General features: G+C 45.5%; 1 protein-coding gene across 4 annotated transcripts in view; it reads left to right on the top strand.

Annotated features, from left to right (window-relative positions):
• The window catches only part of PDE8A (phosphodiesterase 8A), a 157,354-nt gene that overhangs the window by 74,320 nt on the left and 68,325 nt on the right, over positions 1 to 14,709 (top strand). For all 4 annotated transcript variants that reach the window (XM_073882214.1, XM_073882213.1, XM_025893231.2 and 1 more), the window contains exons 2-5: positions 1,397 to 1,453; positions 3,721 to 3,911; positions 10,095 to 10,151; positions 10,946 to 11,000. In XM_073882214.1, the coding sequence (XP_073738315.1) occupies positions 1,427 to 1,453; positions 3,721 to 3,911; positions 10,095 to 10,151; positions 10,946 to 11,000 (330 nt within the window). In that variant the 5' untranslated portion in view covers positions 1,397 to 1,426. The remainder of the gene's footprint in view (positions 1 to 1,396; positions 1,454 to 3,720; positions 3,912 to 10,094; positions 10,152 to 10,945; positions 11,001 to 14,709) is intronic.

Genomic DNA, 14,709 nt, shown 5'->3' with positions numbered 1-14,709 from the left:
CACTGAGCAAGCTTTGTTTCATTTGTTAACTAGGGGATAGATTGCTACTTGAGGGGAGACATGGGAGGTGGGCAGTCAGGTAGGAAATATCTTGCGGGAAAGCTTATAGATCTAGGTCTTCCACTGCAGATTTTTTTTGCCATGGAATCATACCACCACCCAGAGGCCTGGGGATCCCTTCAGTACATACAGTGGTTCTGGGAAAATTGCAGAAATTTGTCTTCTTCTCTGAGTAGCAGCTCGGTGCCAGCATCCATCACTCAGAGCTGTATTTCAGTCCTGTATTCTTCCTCCCCTGGGCTCCCTTAAGCAGTGCACAGACTGCCCAAACCTTCCAGTGGCCCTGGCTTTTCAGTGAAATCCCAGCTGCCACTTGCTGACTCTGTGGCCTTAAACAAGGTACTTGGAACCCCAGTTTTCCAACCATAAACCTCTGTGTTACTATAAAGATCGAGCAAGATAACACACGTTCAGCAATTAGCATGATGCCCAGTATACACTAAGCCCCTCCATTGGTGCTATGATTATTATTACTCATTGGGATTTGGTTATGACATTGTATTTATCTGTGTCGTTTTAGTGCTAAGTTCTCAAATAGATAAGCAATTATTGATAAACGTTGTGCTCCTCTGTAAAATGCTCTGATGTCGCATGATTCTAACTGCTAGATTTCAGTATGTGTGTGCCATTCTTGAAGTAAGTTTTCATGGTCCATCAGGAAAAAGACAGAAGGAATCAGTGTTCATTCAGTGTCTAGTTTGGGGGGGGCCTTTATATTGTAAACTCATTTGATCTTTGTAACAAATGAGAAACGGCTGAGGAAGGTTGAGTAATTCACTTAACGTCATACACAGCTAGGAAGAGCAGAGCCAGGGTCAGATTCATTTTATTTCTCCCTCCCTACTCTGCACCTTTCCCGAGGGTTAGAAGGAGATCCCTGGGATTCTGTGTAATAACTATTTATGTAATTTTTCTCTGGAGTAAAAATCTCACTTTCATCTGTGACACTGATTAGAGAAATTTTAAAGTGAGCTTATCTTTAAAATATATATATATATATATTTAAGCATACCTTTTTCTTTTCTGTTTTTGAAATTTTTTATTGTTATGTTAATCACCATACATTACCTCATTAGTTTTTGATGTAGTGTTCCATGATTCATTGTTTGCGCATAACACCCAGTGCCCCACGCAGAACGTGCCCTCTTTAATACCCATCACCAGGCTAACCCATCCCCCCACCGCCCTCCCCTCTAGAACCCTCAGTTTGTTTTTCAGAGTCCATCGTCTCTCATGGTTTGTCTCCCCCTCCAATTTACTCCCCTTCATTCTTCCCCTCCTGCTATCTTCTTCTTTTTCTTTTTTCTTAACATATAAGCATACCTTTTTCTTACAGGTAGCAGCAGCTGATGTGCAGTTTGGCCCCATGAGATTTCATCCAGATCAACTCCAGGTAATAATAAGCCATACTGTAATTTTTACATATTGATTTTCTTTAAAGAGGGGGAGGGAGAGGGCCTAACAGTGAAAACAGTTTTCTATTTTAGATAATAGTATTGGATCAATGGTAAATTCCTGAAGCTGATACTAGTACTCTAGTTATACAAGAGAATGTACTTTTCTTGGACACACGTGTGTGTGCACCCTACTTTGAAAGGTTCAGCAATAAAGAAAAGAATGTGCATAATTGGGGGGGGAGGGGGAGAGCAAAGGGAGCAAAATCTTAACAATTGATGAAAACAGAAGGGTCCACTAACGTTCATTGCACTCACAGCTTTTATGTAGGTTTGAAATTTTCCAGTATAAAAAAGCAAAAGCATGGTCTTTTCTGTGTTGCTGAATATGCTCTATCAAAATATTTAAATGATCAAATCCAAAATATTAGACAACATAAGCTTTTGAAATTGAGCTCCAAAGTTATTTGGAGCTTCCTGCACATAAACCATGTCTCCTGTTAGGACTGGCAGAAGTGTGCGTCTGTGGTGGTTGTGCACTTGGGTAAACTTAGAAGAGCTAAGCCTTGGGGGACAGGGTCTCCGTCAGCTTTGCAGTCTTGCTCACAGGCTGCCCACCTCCACCTTACCAGTGTTGCCCTCATGAATCCATCTGGGTCTGAAGGGACAGAGTGGTGCGCTTTTGACCCAGACCTGGCCGGGGGTGGGGGTGGGGGTGCCTGGCTGGAGAGGCGAGAGGCAGCAGATGCAGGCCTCACCTGATCCAGGCCAGGCCCCGGGACAGCAAGCCATCATCCTGGGCCAGGGGCACAGCTGTCACCCCGTGAGCCTGGTGCTGTGCCTGTGTTGCTTAACTGACGGTGTTCTTTATTTTGTCATTTGCTATCGATGAGAACTTTCTTAATTGATTTTTATTGAAATGCAGTTGACCCACAATATTATATTGGTTTCAGGTGTACAACAGAGTCATCCAACATTTATACACATTAGGAAGTGACCATCACTATATCTCTAGCTATCATGTGTCACCATATAATGTTGTTACATATGGTTAACTATATTCCCCCTGCCATATCTTGTAACCCCGGGTCGTATATATTTTATGACTGGAAGTTCACCTTTATTTATTTATTTATTTATTTACTTACTTACTTACTTACTTACTTACTTACTTGAGAGCTGGGGTCAGGGGACTTGGGGGAGGGGCAAAGGGAGAGGGAGAGAGAGAATCTTAAGTAGACCCCAGCTGGAGCCCGATGCGGGGCTGGATCTCACAACCCTGAGATCATGACCTCAGCCAAAATCAAGAGTTGGATGCTTAACTCACTGAGCCATCCAGGCATCCTTGGAAGTTTACCTTTTAAAAATCACTTTCCCCTAAGACAAATACCATATGATTTAACTTACATGTGGAATCGAAAAAATAAACCACCACCAACAACAGAAGCAGGAGCAGACTTATAGAGAACAATCTGGTGATTTCCAGAGGGAAGGGAGGTTGAGGGATTACCTAGCTGGTTATGAGGTATTATATTTTGGTCTGCTTGAAATCTTATCATCAAAGTAATTTCTTTTAACTTGGAGGAATTACAGAAAATCTCGACATTTAATACATTATTTAAAATTTTAAGTATTCGGGGCAGCTTGTGGCTCAATCAGTTAAGCATCTGCCTTCAGCTCAGGTCATGATCTCGGCATCCTGGGATTGAGCCCCACATCAGGCTCCCTGTTCAGGAGGGAGTCTGCTTCTGCCTCTCCCTCTGCCTCTGCCCCCCACTCGTGCTCCCGCTCTCTCTCTCTCTCTCTCTCGCTCTCTCAAATAAATAAATAAAATCTTTTTAAAAAATAAAGTTTTAAGTATTCTAAAAGTTTGACTAAAATAGTTTCAGTTTTTGCCATCTAAGGACTTGTCTAGTTAACTTACTGTTAACTAAAATAAGTATTTGTGTGTCATAATTGAAATAATTTTAAGATAAAATGCTTAATCAAGCTTTTGTTGAGTTCTGCCAGTGGTCTTAATAGCAAAAGAATAAGTATATGACCCATGCACTTGGACTTCCAGACAAGAGCAGATAAAATAGCACTAATTTGGGGGAGCTGAGTGATAATCTCCCTGAGTTACATGTAGGAGGATTTCTATCAACAGATTGTTATGTTCACATCTGTGTACTTGCCTTGAAAACACTTGGGAATTTTCTGTGGCATGTTAAGAAATTGCCGTTCTAACAACTTTTTTTAAGAAAGTGTTCGCACTTTTTTGATTCAGGTACTTTTAGTGTTTACCAAAGAAGATAACCAGTGTAATGGATTCTGCAGGGCCTGTGAAAAAGCAGGGTTTAAGTGCACAGTTACCAAGGAGGCTCAGGCTGTTCTTGCCTGTTTCCTGGACAAACATCATGACATCATCATCATAGACCACAGAAACCCCCGGCAGCTGGACGCAGAGGCACTGTGCAGGTGAGCCTGGGACGCGGGCCTAAGTAGCCCCACTGGCGTGTGTGACAGTAAGAGCAGCCCAGAAATACACCAGGTTAAATTCACTGTCTTCTAATTTGCCTTCTTTGCACGTAAAATAAGTAAGACATAAGGACATCATTATTTCTAGGACTGATCTTCCTCTGTTTTGTTTTACTTTGCTTTGCTTAAAACGGTTAAAAAAAAAAAAAATTAAGGGTTAAAATGAAACCCAATCTGTAACTAACTACAACCGTCACCTGCATGTTACTGCAACAGGAGCTAATGAAATTTTCCAGATGTTTTTAAAGTTATAAAAAATTGAAAACTGTCTTCTAATGTTAGGCGAATGTGCCTTGTTTATAGTACTTGCAGAATATCAAAACATGTGAACTGGGTTGCTTAATAGGAGGTTTTAAAGAAGTATAGATTGTCATGTGTGCATGTCCTCTACTAAGTTCCCACCCCCGACATCCAGCCTCTGTTGGGGGGGGGGGGCGGTTCCCAAGGGAAAGCTCTGAGCTGCAGAAGTTCTCTTTCTTGATGAGCCCAACTTAATCCCCTTTCCCATATTTGCTGCATTCAAGGGCAGGAATGGTCTTTCCTGGGTGGAGCATATCCTCACTGGTCTTGGCGGCTCCTAACAGTGAGGTTTCATATTCCAGCCCCGTCAGGGCTGCTTCCTCTGAGTGTCCTCTTACAGGCAGTAGCCCTTGTAAGCGTGGTTCCAGAACCAAAAATCTCAGCCCAGGTTTGGATGGGCCAGTGAAGAGTAAGCAGAATAGCCATCCCCCCTAGGCTGTCCAGGGAGAAGATGATTACAAATGCAGCCCCTGAGCATGTTCCTTTCCTGAGGGCTGTGTCACGGCCTTGGCCAAGAATCTCTGGTTTTTCTTGCTAGCTGTGTTTTACCACATCACCTCCATCTTGTTGGCTGAGGGTGTGTGTGTGTTGTGTGTTGGGGCGGGGAGGGTCCTTGTGCCATAGTTAGTGAGTTTTCTAGAGGCAAGAGTAGGCCCTGATTTAGTTTCCTAAGTCACTTTCATCTCGATCACTGGTTGTGCCTGGTTTACCTCCATCCCTTTAAGGGAACCTGCACACTGTGGAGTGTTCCTTCGAGGAGTCATTCCAGGCTTTCCCTCCTGAACTTGTTCACATGCTCTCTATCCTTCTGCTGACTTACACAGTTCATGAGGCCTTAGCCCTGGCAGAGCTCTGTCCTTTCCTTCCTCTTGCTTTTGGGATACCTAATCAACACCACCTGTGAAGGGTTTTCCATCAGTTGCTGACTTATCTAAACAACCAGCATTCGTCTGTATCTCTCTACTGGGGACATTTGGAACTCCTCACACTCCTTATCAGATGCCTTGCTGAAGGCCAAATATTCTGTGTCTGTGATATTTCCAAATCCACTGGTTGAGGAACACTGCTTTGCAAGTCTTCTCAGTTCTGGGCACTGTCTTTGGCACTAGAGCTCCACAGGTAAATAAGACATGGTTCTTGCCTCTGAAGAGCTACTGTTCTAGTTGGCAGCGCAAGTGAGTGATTTCAGTACAGGCTCCAAGTGCCCATGAGGAGGTATATGCTAAGTGCTGCAGGTGCCTGTGTTGGGGAGAGCTGCACAGAGGACATTTGGGTTGAGTCCTAGAGGATGAGTAAGAGTTTTGAAAGAAAGAAAGGTGGGAAAACCATTCCAGGCAGAGGGAGCAGCATGTGCAGGAAGAGGCAGGTATACCAGGCTTCTCTGCTTGGTATTGATGGGTGCTGGGCTGGGCAGGCATGGGACGTGGCTCTGGCGAAGGCTGGAGGAGCAGCCTGGAGCCCCATCATGAGGGCCTTAGGTGCTGAGCCACAGGCTTGGAGTTCAGCCTGTAGGCAGTTGAGACACTGACATGGTCTGTGCAGGGGCACATCAGGAGCAGGTGGAAGGTGAGCGGCTGCTGGCTAGAGAGTGGAGGAGAAGGGCAGGGGGGCCGGGGCAAGTCAGTCAGCTGTGAGGCTGTTGGAGGCCGTCTTGTGCTGATTACAGTGCCGCCTCCCTGCTTCCTGTCAAGAAACCCATGAAGCTAACAGACAAAAGCTGACCACAGCAATTAAGAAGCCAAAGATAAGCTGATAGTTATATCAGAAGCTGGGAGAGCAGAAGGCGGCCAGGATTCCCACTTTATCTCTTGTACCGTGGGGCCTAATGAAGACCCTCTCCTGAAACGTCCTCCACATACTTCAGTCTCTGAAGCTGAAGTACCAAATGAACCTAAAGGAAGGAGATGGAAAGAGGCTCTGCTTTGCTGCCACGGTCGTGCTGAGCCTGGGACGCTGGAGTTGTGCTGACCAGAGAAACAGACGACTCTGCCTTAGCTGAGCGCCAGAGCCCTGCCCGCAGCCCCCCAGTCCCTGCTGCCTCCTCATTCTCTACTTCCTTGTCCCCTGGGATCCCCAAGACCTAGAGCAGAGGGAGATGGACAGAGACCTGGGTTTTTCTACCATGTTGTGAGGAATGGCAGAAGCCTAAGGAGTGTGAGAGCAGTCCTTCACGTGTTACAGTTTCAGAACAGCAGAGTGCATCAGTTCTCAGGTTTAGTTAGAGAGCGGAGAGAGCCAGCCGGGAGTGCACTGTGTGCAGCTCACCTCTGCCGGTCTGCTGGCCGTGCTCTCTGAGCAGGAACTCACATCTGCTGACTTGATCTGCAGGCCCAGACCGAAGAGGAGGAGGGCCGCCCATGCCAAGGGCCTAGCAAAGGTGTGCAAGGGAGGCTTCTGTGACCCTCTCTGCTGCAGGCTCCCGACGGGGTTGATCTTGCTTCCCTTCAAGGATGAATGACCAGGATAAAGGTCTGTAAAAAGCTGCCAGATAACAGAGGGGAAAGAATAGCCTTAAAGACTAAGAAAATGATTCACCACAAGAAAGTGCCTTCTGAGTGCCTAGGGTACTCAAAAGAAATGAAGAACTGTTCCTTTGTGCACCAGGAGCAGGGCTCTGTCATGAAAGGGAAGACTTGATAAAGGGAGGTGAAGGAAATAAAGCCCTGCATGGGAGCCCAGAGGGCACCAGCAGAATTAGATCTAGGTTGAATGCAGGAGCAAGACTCAACTCGGGTGCCGGACACCTTCAACCATCTCTGGATTCACCTCGGTCTGCGACTCTTTTTTCCACTGTAAATTCCATTCTTTTCCATCCAAAACTCTTTCCACACGGCGGAGGGAACAGTGGTGAAGTGCAAGTAATGGAGTTGTTGTAAAATGTGACTCAACTGAAGGGCTTTGCCGGGCTCTTGGAGTAAGCCTCTGTCCCCTGGCCTTTCTTCCGGAGTTGTGTTGAGACCATCATCAGATTTATTTGTAGTTGCCAGTGTGTCTGGAGAATGGTAGTTGCCCCCTATACCTACTTCTACTCTTTCCTAATAACAGAATTTTTAGTGTTTAGCTGGGCCTCTGGCCACCTAGAAAATGCACGCATTCCAATCCAGCTTTTCTTGCAGCTGGCCAGTGGGAATGTCCTGTGCATCTTCTGGAAAGTATTCTGCTGTCTAGAACGTGGGTGTTGTGGCTTAGAGTGTAGCCTCCGTCTTGGACCACGAGGAAGAAACCCTGTGGAGGCAAGAATTGGGAAACCTGGAAGGCGTCAGGCTCCTGATGCTGCCGTGTGCCGTCACAGCCTTGGACCGCATGCCTCTGCGTGTCTTTTATGTGGAAGAAGAATCTTGCTTAAGCCACTGTTGTGTGGAATTTTCTCTTATGCACAAACCTGGTGCTAACCAGCCAGCATTGCTGTGAGAGCTTCCCAGAGTGCTCACACGGTCTTTCAGAATCTCGTGCTAGAGATGCGTGCCCTCTCTTTTCTCTGACTTCTCGAAACCTGCCTTCCTAACGTCTGGGTATACATTTTGATGATGCCAAGTTATTTCTTTCTTCATTTTACTGAATCTGAAGTAAAGGGTATGTTTTTTTTTTTTTTCCAACCCAGTTTCCTTACATTTCTATTTTCTAGTCTGTTCTTCCCCCTTATGGACCAGAAAAAGTCAGGAGTACACCTCTGCCTTTTCATCCAGTGTTAGCCCTCCTTTGCGGGTATCAACTTGTTTCCGGGTAAACATGGCCTTCCCTTCTGCTTTGTCCTTTGCCCAGTGCCCACCCTCATTCCTGTGTCCCGAGTAAGTCATCCAAAATGACTTCCTGAGTGTATCCGCACAGTTACCTGCCTGCTATTTATACCACTTAGATCTCTGTTTTTCTTCTAAAAAGATGAGAACTGGTTTGAGATAGCTGACTGCATACTTAAGTTTGCCTTTTTCTTTCTTGAGATCTTTATGATACGACAGAAATATGAACACAAGAATAAGTACGGTGCCCTCAGAAGTCACGGAAATACTGTTTGTGGGCGCCTGTCTCTCCCCGGGTAAGATCTGTGCTAGGCTCAGTAGCAGCCCACAGTTTTGAGAAGTGAGCTGGCCTTGTCTTTGTGAGTGTCCGCTGTGCCAGTCACCCTTCCACGCTAGGACAGCCCTCCCCGTGGCCCCACTCCAGGCAGGTGAGTGCGGCTGTTCTCCAGGCAGGGAGGCCCTGGGGGAACCGGGCACTGGCACCTGTCGGCAGATCCGCAGTGACCTGTTGGGAGGGCTCTTCCAGTACAGCATCCTTGTGGTTGGCCTCTGATATGGACAGGCAGGCAGGAGCTGGAGGAATGGACTGGACACTAGGGAAAGCAGCAACACGGAGAGAGAGGTGGGAGCTGCGCGGCCCATGAGAGCGACTGGCTCATCCCTGGAGCTGCGCATCCATCCCTGAGCCACTTCTGTTCCCCACATCCAGTCTGCGCCTGTCGTGAGACCCAGCCTTGAGAAAATGAAGCCCTAGTGCTGTGAGGCAGGGCTGCACCAGGGGGAACACAGCCACGCCGTTCGTTTAGACATCGTCTGTGGCTGCTTTCACGCTACAGTGGCAGAGTGGAGTGGTTGTGACAGAGTCTGCCTGGCTCACAAAGCCTGAAACACTTGCCATCTGGCCCTTTACAGAAAAAGTTTGCCAAACTGAGGTATCCATTGTGTATGCTGAATTGACGTCCTCTGATGGGTCTGGGAAGGCTACATTAGGTACCATCCTTGGGAGAATTGAGAAAGAGTCACGCAGATGATTCTCTGTGTTCTGTGACTCAGAAGTGGTTCTGTTTCTTGAACTAACAGAACGGAAGTCATGCAGTAAGTCTTAGCTGCTCTCTGTCCCATCCCCGACACATTCTCTAGGAGGCCAGCACACTTCTGACATGGCTGGGGCCGTCTGGGAAAGGTCGCTCCGTTCTCTTGCTGGAGCCACCGTCCTGCGTGAGTGTCTTCCTTTCAGCCCAGGGCTGCCTTCCCCCTCTTCCTGTGGCAAGGCTCTGAAACTCCTCCGGAGTCCTGCATGCCACCGCCCCCCGCCCCCCGCCCCGGTCCAAGGTAGGGTGAGCTGCCGTACATCTCCAGTGGAGCCATTCCTCCTCCTCCTGCTCTCCTGGGTCACGTTGACTTCTACCCTGTCTGAGCTCCTGGCTGGGTTTTCGTTCCTGGGAAGGGGTGAATGCACTCTCGGTGGGAGCCTCGTACCCCACGGGAGATTTCAGTGGGGCAGCGTCCCCCACGTCTCCTGACCAGTCTGCCATTCTTACCTGTTTCTGTCAGGTGGCGATTCTCTTCTTTCTGATGGGTTAGAATATCTTGCATTTCCTAGTTTTGAATTTCTGTTGCTACTGCTTTTGCCTACCTAGGAACTCTTTGTTTATACAGCTTAGGGAGCTGACCTTTGGGCTTTGTCCGCACTGTAACCGTGGCCATCAGCTTGCAGTAACACACATGTACTCACATTTCCCTTTGGCAGGGAGAGACAGATAACCCCAGTCACGTAAGCCCAAGGTAAGGAACGTTCTCCACCTGAGGCCGCTTGGATTAACAAAAGCCACAATGAGTAGCAGGCTCACCGTCTCAGCCAGCTGTTAGGTTTGCACTCCATGAGCGTTAGGATTACTTGTCTGCTGAGTGGAGCTTGTGCCCTGGAGGGAGGAAGATCAAGTAGCCGAGAAGGTAAATCCAGAGTATGACTTGCTCCCTCTTCTACCTCTCCCCAACTTTAATTGTTCTACCAAGATTGAGTGTATTTAGATATTTTTTAAAGAATTGCTTTACATTTATTTAAAAAAAGTTTTTTTTTTTAAAGGTCTATTAGATCATCAAAACTCTCTGAAAACACAGTTATTATTGGTGTAGTACGCAGGTAAGCTCTCATTTTTTTTGATGTTGAAGTTCAGGTGTCAATGTTAAGCTTGCTCTTAGCAGGGGCCTAAGAGCTTGTAGGTGTGACTCTTTTTAGTTTAGCATTTTCTTCTTATTTTCTTTCACTTCACCAGTTAACTCCCTGGTGGGAGTTTCTGCTCTCATGTGGGGTTTGGGATTTTGGACTGCCATTCACTTTAGAAATAGGCAAACCATGAGAGACTTCCATTCCTAAAAGTACAAATGTTATCCATGGATGCCTCCCAAGGGCTTTCTGACTCCCAAGTATCTACAAAGGTTTGATTCATATATAAACGGGGGAAATTGGAGGTAAGCAAAGAAGAGAAATATGTTAGGAGAAGGGCAGTATTCAAATGTTATTTAGCTTATATACTTTTGTAGATAGAAGAAAGGATTCTTTGTCCTTTAAACTTTTTTCCAGAGCTTTCAGGGGAGAAAAGACTTTTTTTTTTTTTTTTTTTTAAGAAATGCAAGTAGAAGAAAATGGGGAAGAATTTAAATTAAAATTTTTACATATCAAATAGGTATGTGGTTACTTCTGTATTCTGGCTGTTAGTGCAGAATCTCCATATTTCAAGCATTGCCAGAAAGTGACATTCAGAACTAAAACAGAAAACTATTTTCAATTTTACACTTCTGGTTGGTATATTAATCGAATTCATCAAAAGGTATTTAACATATGATCGTCCTAGTATTACATAAATTAGTGAAAAGTTAGAGGTGAGCTGTAATTGATAAAAACGGTCTCTAACCCTTTACTATGTTCTTTTGAAGGACGGATAGAGAAGAGTCATCTGTGATGCCCCTCATTGCTGCTGGCTTTACAAGGGTTTGTACCCACTTCTTTGTTATGCAATATAATTCAGCCTGAGAAATTACATTTTATCTCTGTTGAGAGCCAGCAAAAGTTTTGAATTCATTTGAAGAAAAAACTTTGTTGTCCTTGTGCTGTTACAGTGTAGTTTAACTTTAGAACTTGGTAATCTTAATAATCTACAACATTTTACGTTTTTGCTCTCTCAAAATTATGCCTGCCAAAGTCATCTAAACATCATAAAATCTCCTTTAATGGCATACTTATTAAGAGTTATGCCACACGAGATGTTGTTGTAACGCTGACATGTATACGTGCAACTTGAAAGGCAGCAAGGATTCTGGAAATGAGGCAGCCCAAACATGACTCCCTCTCCATCCTCAGCACCGATCTGTTGGTTTTCCCTAAGCCAAAAGGCTTCTAAAGGCTTTGGTCAGCTGGTTGCCAGTGAGCCTTGGGAGTCACAATGGAGAGAATTTATGTAAGGCTGATCCTGGGGCAGATTTGTGGCCTAAATTTATATCTGGGAGGTAGTCAAGACACCCCAAGCCACAAATTTAGTTTAAAGTGGTTCTAGGTGGTAGGTCGTATTCCTGGGTACCTGGCAGAAGCGAATACAGATCTTCTCCAGAGCAAGACACCTTTATTTCTGGCCTCAGAGAATCTCTGCAAGTAATTGCTCAAAGGCAGCAGGCAGCATGGAAGCTGACCAGGCCACAGATGAGGCATTGCAAGTGAGAGCTAGTGGGAGAAGGACAGCAAGAACACCCTCACGGCCCACAGGCACCAGAATCATCAGACTTGAATTATAAAGGGATTATGCTTATTATATGTAAAGAATAAAAGACAAGCTTGCAAATGTCTGCAAGAAATGGGAAAACTATAAAAAGTGACACAGCCAATTCTAGGCAGAACATAAGTGAATTTTGAGAAATGACCACATTATAACTGAAAATTTTAAAACGTAGTGGGTCTGAAGAAATTATCCAGCATGTAACACAGAGATTCAATAATAGAAAATAAGGGAGGTTAAGAAGTGTGGAGGATAGAGTGTAGAGTTCAGCGTATATGTGACTGGAGTTCCAGGAGGACAGGAGAGAGAACGGGGCAGAGTGATGCTTGAAGAGAATTTTCCAGAACTGATGAAAGACTATAGTCCACAGATTCAGAAATTCCAGCAAATCCAAAGAAGAGTAAATAAAAAGAAGACACATCATAGTGAAAATCTCACCAGAAAGAAAAGATGACCTTCAGAAGAAGGATGACTAACGGTTAGCTTCTCAGCAGTGATAAATGGAAAATAGAAAACAGTGGGATAATACTCTGAATGGGATAAAATAACTGCTCACCTAGAGTGGTAACCCCAGCAGGAAGATTTTCAAGGAGGAGGCTGACACACTTTCAGCAATATGGAAGTGGAAAGAGTTGGTACGGGGTGTGCTTCAAGCAGAAGGAGGTGATTCCCAAGTGAAAGTCTTGGAAATGCAAGAAGGAATGAAGCCAGAAATTGCTGAACATGGGGGTAAATATAAGCACACAGTTACAGTATAAAACAGTCCTGGTAATGTGTAGTCTGATTAGAGATGACAGCAGGAGCAGGGTGCGCAGCCGAGTCCTTGTTAACCTTTCAGGGCATAAAATTCAGAGTCTTGTTTCCCCAAGTGTCCTGTCTGAGGCAAAGAATTGAGAAAGGACCCCACTGATAAAACAGATGAACTCGAACAGAAACTTGAAGGGGAGGGAGGAGGGATGACGTAGAGGGAAGTGGGGAGCTGCGAACCTGCCGTGCACACGTGCCCGCCTGCCACCTCCCCGTCTCTGCGGCCTGCCCTTCCACCCCTGCGCGTGCACGAATAACCTGCAGTAGAGCTTTGTTTATAGTTAGAGGACGTACGAAATGTAAGTCGAATATGATCTCTATCTATCTAGGCGTCATGTTAGACCTAAAAGGAAAAACAGAGGGGACACACCAAAAGAAAAATTTGAATAGGTCTTTAAATGCTAGACTCTCTTAGCAAACATAGGCGTTTTCAAGTTTTGTGGGGAGGAGGTGGAGGTAAAAGCATTCTCAGGGCTTTATCTAGCAAACGGAGGGTGGGGGCAGAGCAGGCAATGAAAGTATTCCGAAGTGTTCATCTGGGAAATGTGCAGACAGAACATTTGTTCTCTGGGAGGTAGTAGATTCTGGGGGTGATTGGCATCTTGTTTTCAAATAGTAGTAGAGGAATCTGTGTCGGCCTTTGAGGTCAGTGAGAAGGAAGGTAACCATTAATAGAAAAGTTTAACAAACCTTCCAAATTCACAAGAGGAACTGTGAAATTTATAGCAACTTGGTCAAACTGGCTGACAAGGAAGAAGCAGCAGCAGTGTGAAACCAGTCTTGAAGACGCAGCAAGATAGAAGGAGTAAAATCAAATGCATGTGGATGGACTAATTTCTCCCATTTTTTAAAAGATATGCTGCTGGACTGGGTTATGAAGTGTAGTTATATGACATTTCTAAGACAAAGTGATAAAAGCTTAGTAATAAATGAACAAAGGTAGCAAGTAAATGCAGACAAAAAGGGCACAGAAATTCCAATAATAATACGGAGCTTACACATGCACAGTGTTATCCAGTAACACGGAGCTTACACACGCACAGTTATATAAAAAGCACACATTAGAATATTATTGGTTTTGTGGTTCCCCCCCTTTTTTTTTAACAACCCCCAAAACATACACCCGTATCAACACCTGCCCCCATTGCCTCACCTCCAGGAATCCATACTAAGTTGTCTGAGAACAGCCCAAGTCAGCCAGTGTGAAGGTGAGTGTTGCTGTAAGTACAGAGTCTGGGGTGCGAAGCTGTGGATCACCTCTTGCTGGTGGATCCTAGGTCATACCCGACCTCCAACCTACTGGGCAAAGCATTCACACAAGGAGAAGAACTGCCCCAGCTAACTTTGAAAATCTTTATGTTATTATTTTGAGCTTCAAAACTGGCTATTTTTAAAAATTGTTTTTTAGCAAGGACCTCTGAAGCTTCCACTTTCTTGTGAAACTTGGGGATAGATGATGTGCCCTCCTTGGATTCTTTGCTTACCGACAGCCACCAGAAGACATGAAGCTTTATGTTTGTATGAGGTCTCTTTGAAAGGGCATAGATGGGTGCTGGGAGTTCCCCACAAGGCAGCACCCTGGCACAGCTGTGTGGACTGGAGAGAGCATCCTGGCAGAAGGGATAGCACACCTCAGTCCTTCTATTTTCTTAGTATAATCGAGCTATCATGAAGCTGACTTGAAAATGCAAGAGCGGCTGATGCACACATTCTCCGCCCTCTCACCCACACACTCAGTCAAGGGGTCCTCTGAAGCCTTTGCTAGAACCACTCTCGAATGCATGTCCCCAAGTACAGAAGCTTTAAAGTAGTCATTGTAGAGAGACATGACCTGGCAAATAAGGAGGGAGCAGCAGGCTCACCATTATGTAGATGATGAATTCAAGTGGATGGCCAGTCCTCAGAGACCACAAGTGAAAACTAATCTTCCTTTAAGCAGAGTCCCATACCTTCACGTACCAACAGGATACTGAGGTGACAGAGGGCACGGTGACTCTCCCAAGTCCCATGGCTGGTAGGCAGTGGTGCCAACGCCTGAGTCAGCCCTAGACCTAAAAGCCAACCCTGCAGTGGGGTCTCTGGTCTCGAGCGGGCAGTCAACTATTTTATGAGTTAGCGCCATCG

The sequence above is a fragment of the Callorhinus ursinus genome, unplaced genomic scaffold, assembly GCF_003265705.2.
Source record: "Callorhinus ursinus isolate GAN/ISIS: 27379988/994484 unplaced genomic scaffold, GSC_fseal_2.0 scaffold45, whole genome shotgun sequence".
NCBI lineage: Eukaryota > Metazoa > Chordata > Mammalia > Carnivora > Otariidae > Callorhinus > Callorhinus ursinus.
The sequence above is the reverse complement of the archived record's forward strand: the minus strand, read 5'-3'. Positions and strand labels throughout refer to the sequence as shown.